The sequence below is a fragment of the Schistocerca gregaria genome, chromosome 1, assembly GCF_023897955.1.
Source record: "Schistocerca gregaria isolate iqSchGreg1 chromosome 1, iqSchGreg1.2, whole genome shotgun sequence".
NCBI lineage: Eukaryota > Metazoa > Arthropoda > Insecta > Orthoptera > Acrididae > Schistocerca > Schistocerca gregaria.
The window spans coordinates 250,414,975-250,436,505 of NC_064920.1; the positions used below are offsets into that span (position 1 = coordinate 250,414,975).

A 21,531-nucleotide genomic window follows, 5' to 3' on the forward strand; every position below is an offset into this window, starting at 1 on the left:
TTTGAACGCTTCTCTGTAAAAGTACGTATTAATTTTTTGTGTATGACACGTTCGCTTCAGTTTTTACATCGCAACACAACTTTTTTATTTTCATTTACGTGTAAAATAACATATAAAATGTGAATGTATAAGACAAATTTTTTGTCTCCTACGCCCTCTGCTGAACTTTTAGGCCATAAAAGAAATGTTATTTGCTTGTGTTCGTTTTTGTTGTCTTACGACAGAACAATGTGTTAAAACAATGCAGTTTTAAGTTTGTTCTATCCGCTGCCGTACTCCAAGTACAGTTCAGGAACCATACTACACTTTGAGCGCGACTAGACCGCTGACGCGTCCTTCAGAACAATGAAAAGCGGAGTACGGGAACAGCTCACAGCGCTCCCACCGGAAATGGCAATTGTGATCGGGTACTAGTTATTATTTGAGACGTGATTTTTTGGAGGTCATGTAGTACGGTGTGCCTTGAGGGGCAACATTTTTTAATTCGCCACTGATCGTTCGCTTTTCGACCACTTTTATGGCCCATGTTAGTGGTCCCAGATGCACGCACAACATAACTGCCGCACATCATGTGATTTTCTCGATTGAAACTAACAACACAAAAGAGACAGTTGAACTTTTGCGATGCTCACCACGTCAGTGTGGGCGTGGAAGGGTTCAGCCTTAAAAAAAAAAAAAGAGAGAGAAAAAAGTAAGACTCTAGACACAAGTCTTTCCGTCAATCTTTCTGCAAGTAAATCAACATCTTTGGCAAGGTACAAACAGCAGTTTGACGGCTAAAGAATGGCGAGGAAAACGATTGTCAACACACTGACGTAAGTAAAATGTACTAGTAAATGCAAATTGGCATTCACGTGTTAATATGCCTGTTGATGAAGTGTGCTGCAGAATGTTTGTTTACGACAGAAAGGAATGTTGTGATCCTGATTAGCTTGAAGTATTGCGTAAATACTGTTTTTTAAAGGACAAACAAAATTTGCAGTCGTTATTTACCGACAAAAAATTTCGCAGCTTTTATAAGAAGCAGTAACTGCTGCTGAATGATTAACAATTGTGAAAAATTGATTACTAAAGTGCTAGGTGAGCATAAGCATATAAGCTTGCATTTGCTACCCTTGTCCTTAGAGTAATACATTCGTGTACAAAACACCTTGATTTTAATGGAATTGACACTTTTGTGCGCAACGTTAGTGAGCTGCAACTGTTACAAACCTTTTTTTACTGGACTTTCAGATAAGAAGATTTTAAATTTGTGCCACATATTGAGGTTGAACTTGGTTTACATTTTTGTTGATTACACTACTTGCAGAACATGTCACTATGTTTTCTATTGTGAATCTTTGCGTAGATTATGTACGCAACGAAAGGTCCCAGTTTGAGAATTGGAGAAGACGACCTAAAGTGTAAAAATGGTTGCGGATTTTATGGTACGCCAGAATGGGGCGGTTATTGTTCTCAGTGCAACAGAGAACAACGGAGGAAGACTGGCCACAGCAGTTTATCTTCAGTTGAAAGGTAAATATATTTTTCGCTTATTGTAAATGCCTGTGTGATTTTGTTGAAAAGTGTTGTCTGTTATGGGGGACAGCACTTTTGTGTATTGACGGTTCAGTTATTCTTTGGAGTGTTTTTGACGTTGGTAATTGTCATAAGAGCATTGATTAAATCTTACTAATTACATGCCAAAGTCAAAATCTTTTCCATAATTCCAAAACGGCAGGACAGCACGAATATATTTCAGTCTTTGAACTTGAAATGGGCATACTATATTAATTTGCTGGCAGTGTAGTAACAAATTGTGTGTGTCCAAATGCATGGGATGTCAAAGCTGAAGTTCTGCGAAATAAAGTGATTTCTGTGGTAACTGAAACCATTAATACAAAAATTGCCATGTCTTTGAGTAATTAATTCGAAAAAATAGCTAAATCTTACTAGACTTAGTGAAGGTAACACAGCACTGTCCTTTGCAATGTTTTTACTGCTCTGTACAGACACAACTCATGAATTACATCTGCATCTTGAATTTTGGCAGTACCCCTCTCTTATTTTCAGTAAAACGGAGGTCTTGGTTGGAGTCCCAATGTCTCTCACATTTGTTATCAGTTGAAGTTTCTTAAAGGAAAATCTGATTGAGTAAAAAATTGGTGTGAAGTAAATCTTGAAAAGTGCAGTGAAGGTTGCGGTACGGTTGTTGTTGTTCTGATTAGAACAATGTCATCACTATCACCACTACTTACAAATGAAAGTAGTTGTGATGTACCAATCTCTTGCATAACTCAAGCTGTAGATGGTTTTGGAAGGTGATAAGTGCATTGTGGGTTGGTGAAGCCAACAAATGTGCCATGACAATCCATTTTCCCACTGTTGTCTGATATCTGCAAAATTTTGCTATATCTGAAACCTTTAATGACAAGAATATACCTACTCCAAACCCCAATATTCCCAAGGATGTCCTAGTAGTTTGTGTGAAGTCATAGTTGCCACAGTGAATGGTGAAATAGATCCTTTGTCAATGCTGTCATTGGTCAAAGCTGACAGTTTTTATTCTATGTTATTTCTTTCTTTTGAACAAAACTGATTTTAGTCAAGGACAAAACGTTACAAGAAATGTTAGGAGTGCTGACTGTGAATGACATGTTTTTTGGTGCTTTCTAAGATAGAGTTGGTGGCATTCATGTACAAGGAAGAGACATTGTTGAGGGTAATATTTAGAAGGATTGTGAAGAAAGAACACAGCTAAGATGCTTTTGGAAATATGGTACAGCTACATATCAACCGTTATTTTCTGTTAGCCCCATAGCAAACAATCCCTGAAAATGGAAGTTTAGTGTTTCTTTTGTGTGTGTGTGTGTGTGTGTGTGTGTGTGTTTGTGTCATAGTCTAGTTGTCCCTATTTCAGTAGCAGTTGTTGTTACATGCCTCTCTACAGTCTCACATCATGATCTCCACCTGTAAGAGGCATTTTCTTGTTATGGTATTCGCTGATCTTTTTTGCTCATTGTATGTGCTGTCTTGATTTACTCATTGTCATGTTTCAAGCCATGTTCTCAGTAATTTTTTTTTTTTTTTTTTTTTTTTTTGCTAATAAGCCTTTCCATTTTTTCTCTATCCTCTTACAACCATTCTGCCATAACTCTGCTCCTGTAGTGGTACTCGCTTTACCATCTCCCTGATCTCTTCATTTCTCATCCTGTACATCCTTGGTACTCCTACTCTGCTTCTGCAATATTTTATTTCACATGCTTGCATTTTGATTAAATTCTTTTTCTGAAATTGCCCGGTTTTAGAAGCATAGGCACATAGTAGGTTTGATGTATTATTCCCTTGATCTTCTGTGCGAGCCTCTGTTCCTCAACAAAATAAGGAGATTTCTCAGACATTTTACTGCTTGCTTCCCTCTCCCTTTGACTTCACCATTTCTCCCTTTTGTTTACATCACAATTTCGAGATTTATTAAGCTGTCAACTTCTCTGCTGTTCCTCTGCCAGCATGAATCTTGGAATAGTCTCCCTCTTGAAGGTCACAATTATGATCTCTGTCTTCCTTACATTATATTTCTTACCAGATAAGCCAATCACCTCTGCCCATGTGTCTAATTGCTGGGGAACCCCAACTTCATTACATCATCAGTAAAAGCCATTGTTATTCAGAGGCAACATTCTTTATTTCATGAATAGTTCAAGTTTTTGAAATACAGTTTTTGGCAAGTGATGCTAATTTTTTAGTGGGATTCAGAAGCTTTGGTATGAAAGAGAACAGTGTTATAATGCTTGTTAACGTTGACAGTGAAACTCACACAAAAGTATACAAGAAATGGGATGAAACAGAAATTGCAGTTACCGTGTCAATGGATGTTATGTTGCATGCCAATACTGGTAATGATTAATGTGATGAACGTTAGGAACTGAGTACAATGAATGGAATTGTTTGTCAATAGGGAATGATAATGTATGTTCATAATTTTCTATGGTTCATACATAAAATTACTGTGTATTTTGTTCTGTTAGGTTACAATTTAATCATGTTGTCACAGTTTTTGGTGAAATGGGAAGTAAGACTTACAAGTAGGTAATTGCAATGACGGACGTATGTTTCAGACTACACTACTTATCAGCCTGTTATTGGATCCTATTTTTGTTTTATATATGTAGTTTGAAGTAAAAGTGAAAATTTGTACCAAGGTGGGGAATTGAGCCTGTGTGTCCTGCTTACTAGGCAGATGTGTTAGCCACTTAGCCCCCCTTGGCACAGTGCGTCACAAAAAGGCACAGATTATCCTGGCATGCCTCCTTCCTGAATCTCAATTCTCACTGCTGCCCTAGTCTACTTTCTGTTCATCTCTAAGGAGGAATTTAAAGTAGTTTGGGGTAGCAATGAGTATCTGTACCAAGGAGGGAGGCATGGCAGGGTAATCCATGCAGTTGTGTAAATCACTGTGTCAAGGTGGCTTCATGGCTAATGCACCTGTCTAGTAAGCAGGAGACCTGGGTTAGTTTCCTGATCTTGGTACAAATTTTCACTCACTGTTTCAATTGGTTAACACAAAATCAAATCTGTAAGAGACCAGTAAGTCTCTGAAATTATGTCATTTAATTAGCCTATTTTTGTATTCATTTCTTGTCTTCGCCAACACTCAAGCAAATTGTCAGTGCCTGAGATAACTAATTTTTCCATTCACCAAATAAATACAAAAATCTGTAACCAACTTTAAAATTCATAATAACAAGATCAGTGAAAAATATTTGGCACTCTCCATATCAAGAACAAAAGTTATCAATTCGTATCTGCTGTCAAATGAAATCTTTAGATTCAGCGATTTTCATTGGCTACCATATACCATTGCCCATTTGGCTATGACAAACACCAATGAATTGCCAACATCAGCATGCAACACAGCAACTGCTGAAACCATAAGTGCACCTTAGCCTAATGTGGCTGGAATCAGATTTTTCAGTCCAAATACTGTCAAGTGAGTCTCTCATGCTAAGCTCCATCATTATACACAGAAAGAAAATAGGCCTGCACTAATAAGCTAAAATATATTTTCTCTTGACCCTCACTTTACGTGACGTAGAGGTAGAGTCAGCTAAGATATTTGTAGATTGAACTACATGCTAACTTCTAACAGATGATAAGGGGGCTAGGAAAGCTGTTCCAAATTTACATACATACTCGTGTTTAAGTGAACAGCTTTTGTAAATAAGTAAACAACCACAAGGCTTCATGCATGACAGAGTCTCTCATGAGAGACCCACTTGACAGTGTTAGTATATTCAGTGTTAGTATATTCCTTCCAAGTTGCCTGTCAGTTTTAGCAGATTTGTTGGATTTTTCGTGAAAAGTTATGAGTGCCAACATAACAAGCTTTATGTCACTATACTCATCCTTTCAAGAGCTTTTGAATCCTGGTAATAAGTATACTGTTAAATTAATTTTTTTTCAAATTATGTCTTCTCGCTTTCAGTTGTTAGTTGTTTCAGTTATTTTGTGATTGCAGTTTCGGCATTATGCCATGGTTATGTTAGACAGAGATGATAATGTAATATGCTCATCGAAAAACAGTTAATCAGTGATACTGTTCAATAATCCCTTTCATGTGCTGCAATCTTGAGTGGATTATATATATCATGACAGGTGACACATCTAAAAGTGTGCACTTGAATACAATAGAGTAAATGTCTAAAACACTAGACAAAAAATGTTAAATTTGAGTTCTGTTACTTGATTATGTATTGTGGTTGTCCCTTAAAGGTGCTACATATTTCAGTTTCTTCCAGAGTGTCCATTAATCTGCCTTCCTCTAACCTATCTAGTGCAAAGGGCGTTAAAGACGTTTTGCACAGTCGTCTCTAATTTTTTTATTTTTTGCAGGAGGAAAATTAAATTTTTTGTGAACATACTTGGAACATTTAGCTATACATAGAGCCTAATCAGTGTAGCCTCCATCAGCTGTGACCCATCTGGTCCAACGTTCTTTCCATGAAGTAAATGCACTTTGGTGAAATTCTGGGGATTGACTTTTACACCATTGTTTGACACAGGAAATAAGGTCTGTCTCACTGTCAAATGTTTTACCGCACAGGTGGGCCTTCAGACAACCAAAGAGGTAAAAATCAGACAGAGCCAAGTCTGGACTGTAGGGAGGATGAGGAACAATTTTCCAACCCATTTTCCTGATATTCTCCTGCATCATAAGGGCTGTATGGGGTTTGGCATTATCATGGTGTAGTCTGATGAGCCGACCCTGAAGCTGTGGTTTGTGGGTCTTGATCGCACATCACAGCATGTCCAATGACAAACAGTAACAATCCCAGTTCATTGTGGAGCCAGGATCCCGAAAGTCAATGAAAATGACACCACACTCATCCCAGGAGGAGGAGGCTATCACCTTTTGGACTGCTGTTCTTGAAAGTCTTGGTTTCTTCTTCAGAGGGGAACCTGGATGACGCCACTCCATGGGTCGGGTTTTGCTCTTAGTTAGGGGAAAAACAACTATGTTTCATCCTGGGTAATGACACCGTCAAAACACTGTTTTCACTCTTCAGTAAAGATCTTCATGAGAGTCTCGCATCCATTGTTCCTCATTATTTCCATTTCGCTTGAAAGTAATCTAGGCACCTAACGTGTATAGACTTTTCCCTAGTGACTGTGCCTGTGATACCACACTACCCAATGACAATCGAGTCATTTCAGCAAGCTGTTGTTTTGGATGATTTGGTCAGTGGTCTCCTTATTCACATCTCTTACTGCAGTCAGTGGTCTACCACATTGTGGATTGTCCAGTAGAGAGAAATCACCTTCTTTAACCATTTCACGTCAGCACTGTAATTGTTGCATTGTGCGCTGTGGATGAGCGCCAGTCCCACCTGGTCGTGCCCTCTGTATGGCGCATTTTTCACACTGCCTGCAGCGCTACTTGATCCTGCTTTCACACTCAAGTGTTATCACAATTATTGGACTTTATACTATATATTTCTTTGGGAAAATATTTATACAAATCGCACATGTTTCTGATAGCTTGTACAAATAGTCATTGTCATGAGGCTGTTCGTTATTGGGGAAATGTAAAAAAGTCCAAGATATGTTGAAATCGGTCTCTATGTAGCAGCTTAGGAAATATTGGTATATGAATAATGGTGCATGGGTCAGACTTCCACACAAGTGGAGCGTAGTGAAGCGGAGAAATATGACGTGAGGCAGAACTGCTACAGCAGTCCACTGGCTGGGCGGCACAGGCCATATTCAACTGTTGCAGCAGTACACTGACTGAGCAGCACGTTCGCTCCTGACTTCTACAGAAGTTCGCCGTAGCGAAAGGGTTGAACCTCTGCAACCACCTCTGGATACTGCTGTGATCCGCTGTGCCTCCCCTTAAACACGGAGCAGCTTCCTTTGAATTGATGTGGCAGAGTCTTTGCCAGTCTTGAAGAGGAACTCCATCACCCTGCATCGTCACAACGTAACATCTACTTCATAGTCCATTATGTCTCACCTGTAAATAAAAGAAAATACTTTTATATACCAACTTATAGCTAAATGTTCAAAGTATCTTCACAAAAAATTTCATTCTCCTCCTACAGAGAAAAAAAAAAATAATAGAGACAACAGTGCAAAACTTTTTGAACGCCCTTTGCACCCTTAAAGATTTCTCGGTGTTGCTGGTCTAGTATTATGATTGTAGTTTTGTAGGTGAGCACTAAATGAAGATTTACAGTTCTTGCTTCTGTTTGTGTGTTCTCTGAATCTGATAGGAAATGTCTATCTGTTTTCATCATATAAAAATTTTCAGTTTTGATTTGTACATTAGTTTTACATAAATTATCGGCACCATAGTAAGGTACACATTACATTGTAATCTCTGCCTTAACGTAAACCTCGATGTCGAAATCTTGTTGGTATATGAGCATGCTAACAAACAACAGAGTGATGATCTTGCAGATAATACTAACATGGGTAGCACCACATAGGGATACTGGGCTTTAATTTCAATACAAAGTCCCCCTCCTTAGGTGTTGTTGATGAAGGGACAGAGATGTCCACTCTTTCCTGTTTTCTTTTTGTTCTCTTCCTAAAATATGCCATAAATTTATAATATCCTGCTTACAAACTCAAGTAATTTTTCTTTTCACCTTCACGTGATGCTGCATGGGCAACAGTGCTTGTGTCTCAACTGTGCAGCTTTATTCTGCTGTGCGGTGGTGGCCATGGTTTGCTAGCTGTCTATGTGGAGCACTACAGACTGCATAAAGTAATAAGATGGCAGACCTAGTAGTCATAATGCAGCTTGTGTGTGTGGGGAGAGGGGGAAGACAGCTATGTGAATTATTATGTTTTGCGACATTTCAAATTGGCATAATACCAAAATTGCAGTTGTGAAATAAAACAAACTGACAACTGATAGCAAGATGAGATTTTTTTAAAAAAAATTATAGAATCTATGGACCCATATTACAAAAAAATGCTTGTTTCGGTATCTCAGTTGATATTAGATAAGAGGATTAAACATGCATCAAAATTATGGCTCCTCCATATACTATAACAATTTGCTGCTCTCTCTCTCTCTCTCTCTCTCTCTCTCTCTCTCTCTCTCTCTCTCTCCCCCCCCCTCACTCTCTCTCTCTCTCTCTCTCTCTCTCTCTCTCTCTCTCTCTCTCTCTCTCTCTCTCCCCCCCCCTCTCGCCTCTCCTCCTTGCTGTGTGTGTGTGTGTGTGTGTGTGTGTGTGTGTGTGTGTGTGTGTGTGATAGAGGACTGCTGACACTGTATAATATATTATAGCTCCTTTCTCATGCTTCCAATTTTTTTTATTGGGACTGTGATCCAAATTTTAGAAAATTCTTAGACTATAACGTTATCCCCCCCCCCTCCTCAAAGACTGTAAATATTTATAGTGCGCCTAGTTAACTTGGCATAGTGACTCTCACTTCATTTCACTTTGTGTCATTGTTCATGATGCATTTATTTCTTGTGATGCAGTTTTTAATTACCTGAAGTATCAATGGTGCATTAACCAGTAATAGAGGTGTGCAGAAATATTTCATCTTCTTTTTGCAGAGGACACAGTACTGAAGGACAGTCAAGAACTTCTGTTGCTGGATTCACAAAATTTGAAGTTAAGAAGCGTCAGCAAGCTGAAAAAAGAACAAAGCTGCCAAAATTTTTCAAGAAAACCAAAGGTATGATTATATTATCAGGAGGGAAAAAAAATAGGTGGAAAAAACTAAAGCTAAGCAAGCACAAATTATTCCAATTTTTGAATTGTAATAATTCTGGAATTTATATGATAGGAAAATTTTAGCCGAGAAAATTAATAACACATGTGAAAGAATTTCTGGCTGGTACTTACCTTCAGGATTCGTAATATGTAATACTACAGACACACACAGAAGTAAAAGGGACACACTACCTGCTTTTTGGAACTAAAAGGTGTTTTCTCAGTGAGAAAGTAGTATGTTAGCAAAAGTTAAAAGTAAGAACATGTCAGTCAGACCTCAGAATGAGAGAGGCCCATCTGTAATGAGGAGGAGAGTAGTCTACAGTGAAACAGTAATTGTGATAAAACTTCTGAATTCTACAAATATTTTTATGTTTATTAAGGAATGATAGAGGTCATAAGATTATCTCCTAATTCTGTAGAGAATTGGGGGAATTCCTAAAAGCCAAGGAAGTACTCTAAATGTTGGGTTATTTTAATAAACAGCTTACGAACAATTGAGTTTCATGGATAGAAGACTGGCAGTTTATCATCTTGTTAGTGTCCTTATTTTTCTAGATTCATTTTTACAAGTCTACCACTGCATTTGTTCCAGGTGCCAAGCATTGCTTGATTTGAGAGTGCAGCAGGGAGATGAAAATATAGTAGAAATTTCATAATAAAAGAAACAACAAACAAAAACTTTGGGCAGGCAATCACTCACCAGAAGATGATTGATACGTGGCAGGAAGGCTCCCTCAGAATTACTAAGTCATGGAAAGCGATTCGTTTTGTATCTGTTATATTTGAGTTATTGAAAATGGATTTGAGGAAGGATGTTGAATTCAGGTTTGAAGTATTGAATTTCTTGTGGTGGCTGTACATAAAGTTGGGAGAGAATCTTGCATGGCAAAATTCAAGGCAAATATTTGATTAATATGGCAATGGAATGAATGGTTGTGTGTAAAGCTGGGGGAGGATTGTGTTTGACAAAATTTAAGATGAGTATTTGATTAATATGTTAATGGAAATTCTCCGGTGGAATATAAATAATGGAAGGAGTAGGAATAAGAACTTGCCATATAGCTGAGGCGTTGATTTGTTGACAGGCAAATAAACAAGACAGAACATTGCTGGCTTTTGGACAGGTCATGCTTCAAGACTAACAGAATACATGCACATGTGGCACATTCCTCGCACCCCCCGCCCCCCCCTCCCCCCAACCAAAAAAAAAAGTAAAAAATAAACACACACACACACACACACACACACACACACACACACACACACACACACACACCTGCATGACAACTTAGTACTGGCTAACTGCATTGTTCCAGCTTAGCAGCCAGAAGGGGGTGACTGTCATATGTAGTGGGCAATGAGAAGAGGAAGACGGGGAGACAGAGGTTTGAGAAAGGTTGTCTGATGGTTGGGAGGGAAAAGCACCAGGGGCATGGGATACCTATGTGCAACTAGTGAGCTCATTATCTGTGATGATATTGGAAGCTGTGTGCATTGCACAATGCCATGGAGGAGAGGACTGGGAGGGGGTGATGTAACTGAGGTAGAGGAGACTATGGAGAAGTGAGTGTGAGTGCAGGATGAATGAAGTTAGTGACAGGGGTGGAAGTGTGTGTGTGGTAGGGGCTAGTGGTGATTAAGCCCAGGAGGAATATGGTATAGGAGGATGTGTTACATGGACAATTTCCACCTGTATAATTTAGAGAAGTTGGTATTTTGTGGAAGGATCCAGATGGTATGAGTTTGAAGCAGCCATTGAAATCTAGTATGTTGCACACAACAGTGCATACTGGTGCTGGGTGGTAAACCATGCTATTGGGCACAAGTTGGTAGTGCCTGTTCATTATGATGGTCAGTTGGTTGGTTGTCATGTCCACGTTAAATGCTGTGTAGAAGTTCATTAGAGCTGGTGTATGACTATGGTATCTTTCCTTCTTCTTTCCTCTGATTAAGAGGAAAAGGAGCTTTTTGTTCTCTCAGTTTGAAATTTTTGTATTCTGTGGTTTTTGTATGTATTGTCTATTCTATACTGTGGCTTGAATTTACAATTTCAGCATTTCTAGATGAAATACCAAGAAAGAGACTGCTAAAGGTCGCAACACTGGCTCATATTCTGGTTGACTTTTTATCTGATATGCTCACATTTTTAAGTTGATGTTAATAAAAATAACCTTTATAAATCACAGAGCCTATACTTCCACTATCTTTACTTTGTGTTCATAGTGAATGCAGTTGCAAAATGAAGATATTAGCTATAGCTTTCACTAAAAACCATATTTGGAAGGAATCAGTAGTGCATTTTGACATCTTTATTTTTAGATGCTGGAAGAACTGAACTGCTCCATGAAACACATGTCAGAACTCCAGAACTTGAAAAACTGCAGCAAGAGCATCAAGCTTTGTTTGAGGCTGTTGGACAGAGGGCTGATCAGGATGTTCACAAATATGTGCATTCAGTAATAAAGGCAGTTTCTAAAAGTGCAGAACAAATCACAGCTAGTGATGCAGATGTGTCAGAAGTTGTGCAGAACTTTTACCAAAATTTTGCAAAACGTATGGATGCAAGTGCCAGTTACTTTGGTGAGGGGCCATTCAATCAGCTTATTGAAGTAGGCTGTGTAAAATCAATGCTGGTCTAACTGCTGTTATTATCGTAAATAATTTCTTTTGTAAATATTGTCCTATATTTCTTTCTAGGTCTCACACAGGAGGACAAGGAAATGCTTTTGGATTATTTTGAGAAATATCTTATGATTGCTGTGTATAGACTACTGTTTTGTCCTCCTTGGACAACTGATGAAGAAAAGGATTTAGCAATCCAGAACAGGTATTCAGCTTTTATAATTTATTGTCGGTTCTATTAACTTGTTGTGAAAGTTAACCCATGAACATCACAAATTTGTCTGTATAATGTATGTTTTCCTCTAGGTAGGAAACATTGAGCTCTATAATGCATCTTTTGGATCATCAGAATCTCTGTTGTGTACATACTATTACTACCCACTCAAAATGAATACAGTTCCACATACTGATGGCTCTATCATAAAGGCTGTATGTGTCTGGCATTGCCTTAGATCTTCTGTGTTTTGAACTATGAGGCAATGCACGAAGACAAGATTAGGAAATCCATGCCATTAAATAGATCCCATATTTTAACACATCATGAACAATGTAAGGGAAACTACCTCAGTGAAAAACACGTTTCTAAAATATGTGCCAGGGAAAGACTTGCAGGAATGAAGAACAGCACAAAGCAGGCCAAGGGAAATAGTACGTTTCTGTCTTCCACTTAAGTAGCTGCCAGGTTTTGCCTTGACCATTGCTATACAATCAGTTAGTTGTTTTCACAATTTAAGCAAATAACATAGGCTTTGACAGCACTATTGTTGTCATGGAGCTTCTGAAGAACTCTTATTGTCTGCATATGTAGGAAGTTCAGTAGTTGACAACGACACTGCATTACAAGCAGTGATTTATGCTTTTAGTGGTGTCATGAAGAAGAAGGCATAAGCTATGGTTAGCCAATTGTATGATCAATTTCTCAGGCCTACTTTAATAACATTTTTTAAATAAGTTTTTTGATTATAAGTATAGGTCTGTGTGCAACTTCCTGGCAGATTAAAACTGTGTGCCGGACCGAGACTCGAACTCGGGACCTTTCTCCACGAAAGGCAAAGGTCCCGAGTTCGAGTCTCGGTCTGGCACACACTTTTAATCTGCCAGGAAGTTTCATATCAGTGCACACTCCGCTGCAGGGTGAAAATCTCAAAGGTCTGTGTACTAAAAATATTGCCTTCAGGAAAATGAAGGTATTTCAGGTATGCTCCAAGTTATCTGTATACTTTCAGAAGAGCTTCTGAGAGTAGTTTTGATGATATGGAATACCTTTACGTGATTCGTAACTTTTAGAAACTAAACAATGGAAAATCCAGGACGGAATGTAACAATATTATGAAAAATATAGTTGGTACTCACTGTATAGTGGAGGCGATGAATCACAGATAGGCACAACAAAAAGACTGTCACAAAATAAGCTTTTCTGAAGCCTCACTATGAGCAGCAGCAGTGCTTAATGGGAGAGGCAACTGGATGGGGGTAAGGAGGAGTGTGGGGCAGGGAGGGGGAGAGGTAACACGGTCGTGGTGGGGGACGGTGAAGTGCTGCTGGGAAGTGTGCAGGGATGAGTTAGAGAGAGGGTAAGGCAGCTAGGTGCAGTCAGGAAGTCAGACAGAGAGCGGGAGAGAAGTGTGGTAGTAGAAAAGGAGAGAAGTGAAATGTGTGTTGGTGGAATAGAGGGCTGTGTAGTGCTGGAATGGGAACAGAGAAGGAGCTGATCGGTGAGGACAATGACTAATGAAGGTTGAGGCCAGGAGGGTTACGGGAGTGTAGGATATATTGCAGGGAGAGTTCCAACTTGCACAATTCAGAAAAACTGGTGTGGGTAGGAAGGATCCATATGGCACAGGCTCTGAAGCAGTCACTGAAATGAAGAATGTTATGTTGGGCGGCGTGCTCAGCAACAGGGTGATCGAGTTGTTTCTTGATGATCATTTGTTGGTGGCCATTCGTGCGCACAGCCAGCTTGTTGGTTGTCATACCCACGAAGAATGCAGCAGCTTAGCTTGTAGATCATATGGCTGGTTTCTCGGGCAGCTCTGCCTTTGATGGGATATGTAATGTTTGTGACTGGACTGGAGTAGGTTGTGGTGGGAGAGTATATGGGACAGGTCTTGGATAGGTCTATTACAGGGGTGTGAGCCAAGTGGTAAGGGGTTGGGAGCAGAGGTTGTTTAGGGATGGGTGAGTATATTGTGTAGGTTTGGCAGATGGCAGAATGCCACTGTGGGAAGGGTGGGAAGGATATTGGGGAGGTCATTTCTCATTTCAGGGAATGATGAGAGGTAGTTGAAACCCTGGTGGAGAATTTAATTCAGTTGCTCCAGTCCTAGGTGGTACTGCGTTACAAGGGGAATGCTCCTCTGTGGCTGGATGGCGAGACTGGGAAGATGAGGCACAGGAGATTTGTTTTTGTACAAGATTGGGGGATAATTACCATCTGTAAAGGCCTCAGTTAGACCCTCAGTATATTTTGAGAGGGACCACTCATCACTGCAGATAGGGCGAACTTGGGTGGCTAGGCTGTATGGAAGGGACTTCTTGGCATGGAACGGGTGGCAGCTGTTGAAGTGGAGGTATTGCTGGTGGTTAGTAGGTTTGAAATGTTCAGAGACGTATAGCTGCTGTACTCTCTTTCCACCTCAGCCCTGCACGCTTCCTGGCTGTACTTCATCCCCCAGCCCCTACCCTGCTATCCTTCGTCCTTCCAGCCGCTGCCTCCTCCTTACCCCTACCCAATTGCCTCTCCCATCAGGCACTGCCACTGCTACTCGTAGTGTGGCTTCAGCTGCCACAGACTTTTGTTGTGTTTGTGTCAGCTGCACTTGCATGAGTGTGTGCATGTGTCTGTCGTCTATTTTCGACAAAGGCCTTGTTGACCAAAAGCTTATTTTGTTACAGTCTTTTTGTTGTTCTTATCTATGACTCAGCATCTCCATTGTATGTAGAGCAGCAACTATCCTTTTCATAATACTGCCATTATTCCATCCTGGATTTTCCATTCTTTCACTAACTGTTCTATTGTCTTTCATCTAATTTTCTAGGCGTTGCCTCAAGCCTCTTGCTCCTATTATCTTTGTCTTTTGTGTTTTGCATGTTGACGTGGAATATGCATTACCAATCAAAATTTTATTTGAAATGGAGATTTCATGTGTACACTACCTCATCAAATGAACACGGGGAAAATAAAAGGTTAACCTAATCTTGTTTTAAAGGATGTTCCTCTGTAACTCGGTGAAATGTCTAGTGTGATTGCAACCAATAAGTGTTGTGAAAATTGTCTGGATGTGTGATCATCTTATATAGCTAAACATTTTTTACCTCCCTTGGACTAGATAACAAGAACTGTTGTTGATTTCTTTTTTGGTTTAGAGGGCGTATTTTATAAAAGTCAGGTGCTTAAAAAGATTTATATATAAAAAAAGACATGTTTTTCTACTTATGAGGTGTTGTAAAAGTTTCGTACTTTATAATCTGTTCCCAAGAGTAACTCAGTAAATAATGATTAATTTGAAATGTATACGAGTTTATTCAGCCGTAGTACTGCCGTCAAACGTAATATCATAGTGAACGTTTTGTTCAGTGATTTTATTGTGGGCATACAAACCAGTTTAGTGCTCTCACATATGTACCTTCAGCTACTGTTTTCTTTTTCCATATTGGTTTCCATTGAACTGAAGATGTGTTATTGTTTGCACCCACCATCAGACACTGAAGAGAAGCTATTACTGGTTTATGTTAAAGTTATGGGTATTATTGCTGTGTCAGTATTTGTATAGTTAGAAGTGATTTTTGTAATAAATAGCATTTATTTGTTTGTAGGATACGGCAACTGAGTTGGGTTAGTGCTAAACATTTGGACTGCAGAATTGATGAAACAAATTTAGAAGTTCGTGATTTTGTGTACACTGCTATCACAGGTAAAGATAGTTTTCGTTAATTATGTTTCAAAAGTTTCAATTACAGTCTGTGTATAAAGTTCTTTAGAATACTGTAAACTGATAGACTTGCATCTGAATATGGAATCATTATATATGAAGTGCTCAGTGCTTCAGGAAATCTGTTGAATAATGTGCACTGACATAACTGGAGAATTTTGTAGTATGTGAGCAGCTGATTCATGATATAAATATAATGCTTGATTAAAATAACTATGTTATTTGCTGTTCCAGTGAGATGGGTGCTTGTGGTTAGCTGTAAGTTAATCACAGTTATTTCTTATATCTCAAATGTTCATTGTATTGCCTGTTTTGTATGTGCATGCAAAATCTTGTCAGGCGTGGCAGTTTAGAAATGGCAGAGGGGAAGGACCCAAATATTGATGGACTTTATATCATCCATTGTCTTTCTCTAAAAATATTTCTATCTAAAGAATCCAAATTATCATTCATTTATTTAGATTGTTTCTGGTCAAAGCTTTACTTTCTATATGAAAACTTAAAAACTTATTTCACATCTTGGCATTGCGTTGCAGCTTGGCAATCACACTTAATTCAAAGAGCTTGCAGTGGAAGATGCGCATACTAGATACATAGTGTTACATAAACTTAGAATTGTATCATATTTCTTTGTGAAACATGGTTATAATGTTCAAACTGATTTCTAAGCTTGAGTAAAGATACACTGAAGTATGTTATTTGGTGGTGGGAGGTCACATCCTGCTTGAAACTGTTCTCTCAGGCTTTGTCAGATTCATTGATGAGCTTCGTGTTTCTCTATTGGGATCTATTAATCAAGCACTCTGAGTCACAGTCAAAATCTACACTCAATTAACACTTGTTTTATTTTATGTTATTTAAAAGTTAATAGTATGGCTCTATGGTAAAGTGCCATGCTACAAATACAGAAGTCTCGGGTGCTATGTTTAGTCAATCCAATGATATTTATCTGTCACTTATCATGTCTTCCATTTCTGGCAGTGTTTGTTGAAGTAGAAAGTGCCAAGTTGCACCTTGCTTTGGAATCCATGTTAAACTGTAGGTCCCCCTGTAACTAGCTGGATAAGCCATTTCAAAGCTCCTCTTTTTTTGTAACATGTACTTAGTCTTCTTGGGTGCGAAAGATAATTTTAACTCCTTGGCACGTATTAAATAATTTTGGAAGAGCTGTGTTACATCCTTATTCCATGTTACTTCTGGAACTTCCCTTAATAACTATTATGTCATTGACTTAAGCCACTACTCCTACAACTGCATTGTCTTCTTTCAGTTGTTTTGTTACTTGTTAGTGTTCAGTTCCCAGAAGACTTGTGGATCCCAGTGAGCAGTCATTTGAAATTTCTTTTCTAAGTTTCTCTCCTGGGCACCACAGAGTTGCTTCTGTATTTAAGCAGTATTTATTAGAATGATTGTATACCAGTCATGGACAGTCAGAGACCCACAGGCAGTCAAAGAATGCTTTCCAAGTGATCGAATGCCCTTACGATATCTACCATTATGATTATAACGTATTTATTAGAATGATTGTATACCAGTCATGGACAGTCAGAGACCCACAGGCAGTCAAAGAATGCTTTCCAAGTGATCGAATGCCCTTACGATATCTACCATTATGATTATAACGTATTTATGCAGAGCATACACAGCGCCTCCTGTTGACTTCACACTTGTGAACTCATGTTGTGTGGAGTTGATTCCATGAAGTCTTTTTCTCCTGCACTGCACAGCATTTTCTTCAGCAGTTTCTCTGAGGTATTGAGAAACCAAGTTGATCTAGAACTTTGGAGCTAGGGGACATTAATCTTCACCCTTTGCAAGATAATCACATTTGGTTTTCATCCCAGTGTTTGATATTCTTCCCCACAGTAAACACAATGTTATAGAGTTAACACTAACATAAACTTAGGTGCATATGACGAGCATGTAAAACTTCAGCAGGGTTTCCATCAGGGTGAGTGATTTATTCCTTTTCAGTTCCTGGGTGTTTTTCCTGACACCCTATACTGAAAATGGAAAATCTGTCCCATTTCACCATATGCTTCCTTTCTTGTATTACACAGTTCTCTATCTTCCTCTGCAGTGTCATCTGGAAAGTGCATCTGCATCAGTAATTTTGCATATTGCCACCAATTTGTCGTGCTGCCATCTGCTCACTTTAAAGTTGATAACTTTGTCTGTGATTTTACCTGTTTACAGACAATTTCATGTGGTGTTCCAAATGGGTCAAGATATACATTCATTGCCAAGAATCATTTACAGCTCTCCATTTTTGCCTGCAGCAGGTGGTCTTTAAATAGCTGCTTAAGGTCTACATATCTGCCCTGTCTGTGAGTTCTTTCTTCCACAGTTTATCTTTTCTGGTAATGATTTGTATTCTCAGTCTTTGGACACCATTGTTCTGTGGTAATTGTGAACTCTTGACTCATTTGTTTTATGGCTAATATTGCACTTTTAATGGTCTCTTGTATTACAGTGATAAGGTCTACAGCTTTTGCCTCCCCATTGTCATATATTTCCACTGTGTCCAGACAGTCTAATATACTCCTTAGATGTTTCCAATCAGCTTTCCTTGTCTTGTATTGTGTCTTTAATGTGTTTAATGCATTATTATCTCTGAAGTTCATTTCTACAGAAATCAACAGTAGAGATTAGAACATTATCATCATTCATGGTCAGGCCTTTTTTAACTTTCCAGATTCTGATCTTCCTGGTAGCACATTTGCCAATTATTGTGATGTCTAAAATAAACTGGATTCCAGGCATCCCGCCATATGTGGAAGGATTTGCACTTCTGCCTTCATCTTACATATTTAATTCTTTTATGTATTTCCTTAGTAATATGGCTTCTTCGCTCCGCACTGAACTAAACCGTAATGTTAGCTTAAGGTTTGCATCTGTGGTATACTATTGGCTTCCTTTGGCTAGGGTGACTGATGTCTTTAAATTGCTCTACGTACTAATCTATGATGTCACTGAATGGGAAAACATTGTGTCCTTAAAAGAATGACCCATTATAAACTATGCTCGTATCAACTGTAAGGATTGTAGAGTGTTGATTCAAGGACACAATTAGATAAGTGTACTCGGTACTCTGCTTTGTTCTCTTCATGCTTGCAGCACATAATATGCAAAATGGCGACTCATGAGTTTACAGTGTTTTGTGTTCTGCAGTTTACTGAGAGTGAATCTGTAATTAAAGTTCAGCATGCATTTTGTTTAAATTTTTTTATTATCCGTGTTGCAAAAACATTTTCCAGTGCCTTAGTCGTATGAAACAGTCAGATGTGTGTGTAAAGGGTAAAGCATGGGACGACTGAAAGTATCCGAAGAGAAAGTTAACCATGTCATAGCATCTTATCTTTGTAGTCCTAAGAAGTCTGTTTGGAACGGAAGGCTTGAACTTCAGTTGCCAAAGACGGCAGTGTGAAACATTTTAAGAAAACGTTGACACATGTGTCTTTTTTGGTTACATTAAGTACATGTTTTAAACTCAGATAATTGTGGCTTATGTTATAACTATGCAACTGAAGTGTTAGTCTTGATCGTATGGTGTTGAAGAGGCAACTTTTCATGCAACAAAGGGACCACCCAGCAATGAGATTCTTGTAATTTTTTACAGTTATAGTATGTGCAGTTCAGAACTCAAATATACCTCTCCCAAAGCAGTTCAATGCACCTTAGCCTATTTTTGAAAGAATTTTTAGTTTTCCAACCATGTTTAGTATGCCAAAATAGGACTCTTTACTAGAGTGTTCATTCATGGAAGCCTGGTGGAATTAAATTTTTATACAAAAATGCATATTCTACAAGCATTACTGTGAAGGGTTGAATACATTAAGTGCACAAGACTTGCAATCACTAGATTGAGTCTTGTTTCAATCTTTTTTTCTGTTCAGTTCGATTACCTATGTCATTTAAATATGAAATGAATCAAATACATTCTAATTAACATACCTAATTGTCACAATATTATGAGAAGGGAAGTTGCTACTCACCATATAGCGGAGATGCTGAGTCACAGATACACACAATAAAAAGACTTTCACAATTACAGGGTGTATACGACCAAGGACAACCGGGAGATCTGGGAAAAACCCGGGAATTTTTTCATCCGGGAGAAAACCGGGAAAAACCCGGGAATCTTTTAGAATTCCGGGAAGTTTTCATTGTTTGTGTTTTCAGTTAACTTTTTGTAATTTTGACTGGCAGGAGCCGATACTCTAACAAAGGATATTACTGTATACCGCTATTTCAGAATAATACTGCAACAATAAAACATGAACGAGAGAAAAAACAAAGGCGCCGTATACAGCAACAAAACACAGTGCTCATACAAGCGTCTGCCAACAGCAAAAGGCTTTAGGAAGACTATGAAATGTTCCGTAACAACAAATTGCCTCTGATGAATGTAGTGTCACAACTGTTTACATTAGATTCGTTTTAGCAGTTATGAGCAGAATCATGCACATGCGCAGTTGACTAGTACCTTCTCCCGCTTCTGGCTACAGAAACTTGACTTTTGGCTGTGTAAGCAGTCGCAGAAAGCAACTAGTTGCTACAGGGAAAAATTTTACTGGAGTGGCCAAGCTGCCAGATTCTTGCATGCGCAGCAGGCCCAGTTCTAGGACGGGGGTGGGGGGCAAATTTATACTATTGAGGGGAAAAACCTTGTTTCACAAAGCGACTAGCATCCAGCGCACGTTAGTCTATCGATTATTCATATGACTTTGAAATGCATCCCTGTCGGTTTTTGAACATTTTTGAACACATTCTAATTTGATTTCTGAATCAATCATAAGTTGATTTGTGAATGCGCGCATAGTGTACATGATGTCTCTGTCAGGGGAATCCTTGTCACATGTAGAAACAAACTTTCCTACAGACAAAAGGTGCCATACGAGCTGAGTGGAGTGAGGCCGAAAGGATGAATGACAACCGCTGTGTGATTGTGTGGTTGATTGGGTTTGCGAAAGATGAGCATTGTTATAATTACTAGCTAAATCCATAGATTCAGACTAAAGGAGTGGAAATAATCAAATAACAGGTAAGAAAGATTACATATTACCTTCTTGATGTATCTAAGAAAATGAAATTTTGACAGAAAATTTTTAGCCAGATAGCTATATTAGTGAGGGCTAGTTGTACAGTCCCCAGCTAGCAGCTGCTTTAAATTCTATTCTGGAAGAAGTGCGGAAAACGCGTTGTACGAACATGTAGCAACGCCTAACCGGAGAATAATTGTGGGATAGCTAAACAGGCAATTCTGCCAGAGTTAGTGGAGTTAACATGCAAATAGTGCAAATAAGCTTTGACGTTGGCAGGAATAGTTTCAGAATTACTGATAACAAGACTGTTTGTTAGAACGAGGAAGGAGAAGAAACGGGGACATCACATAAATTATGGAACAATATGACGATTCCAAGTTTGTATACAAATTTCGTACTAGTACTTTTCAATCTTATACTTGAGAAACTGGAGCGCATAAATGAAGGGTGAAACTATTTCCTAATGTAAGGCTTTTTTCCTGTAGTAGGCCTGATAGGCATTTGATATTGGTACTTTGTGAATTATATTCTGTTGTTACAAAAAAGACCTTTTGTGCCCAAACAGTCTCGTTTATTTGGTGTGTATGACAACTGTTGCAGTATGAGAAAGGCCAATTTTGTTTTATCTAGCAGAGAGTGACAAAATAGACGTAATCAGATCGGGAAACCACACCAGTCTTGGGTTTATTTGCATTAACAGCTTTTTCAGTATTAAAC

At 38.7% G+C, this 21,531-nt stretch overlaps 1 protein-coding gene across 3 annotated transcripts in view; it reads left to right on the plus strand.

Annotated features, from left to right (window-relative positions):
• Positions 1-353: 353 nt before the first annotated feature.
• LOC126339203 (rab5 GDP/GTP exchange factor) overlaps positions 354-21,531 on the plus strand; it is a 67,853-nt gene continuing 46,675 nt past the window's right edge. The window contains exons 1-6 of one of the 3 annotated variants that reach the window (XM_050001614.1): positions 354-815; positions 1,349-1,515; positions 9,053-9,174; positions 11,535-11,795; positions 11,913-12,042; positions 15,654-15,751. In XM_050001614.1, coding sequence (XP_049857571.1) covers positions 1,352-1,515; positions 9,053-9,174; positions 11,535-11,795; positions 11,913-12,042; positions 15,654-15,751 — 775 coding nt within the window. In that variant the 5' untranslated portion in view covers positions 354-815; positions 1,349-1,351. Of the gene's footprint in view, positions 1,081-1,233; positions 1,516-9,052; positions 9,175-11,534; positions 11,796-11,912; positions 12,043-15,653; positions 15,752-21,531 lie in introns of all 3 variants that reach the window. The other 2 variants (XM_050001612.1, XM_050001611.1) reach the window with 2 other exon arrangements.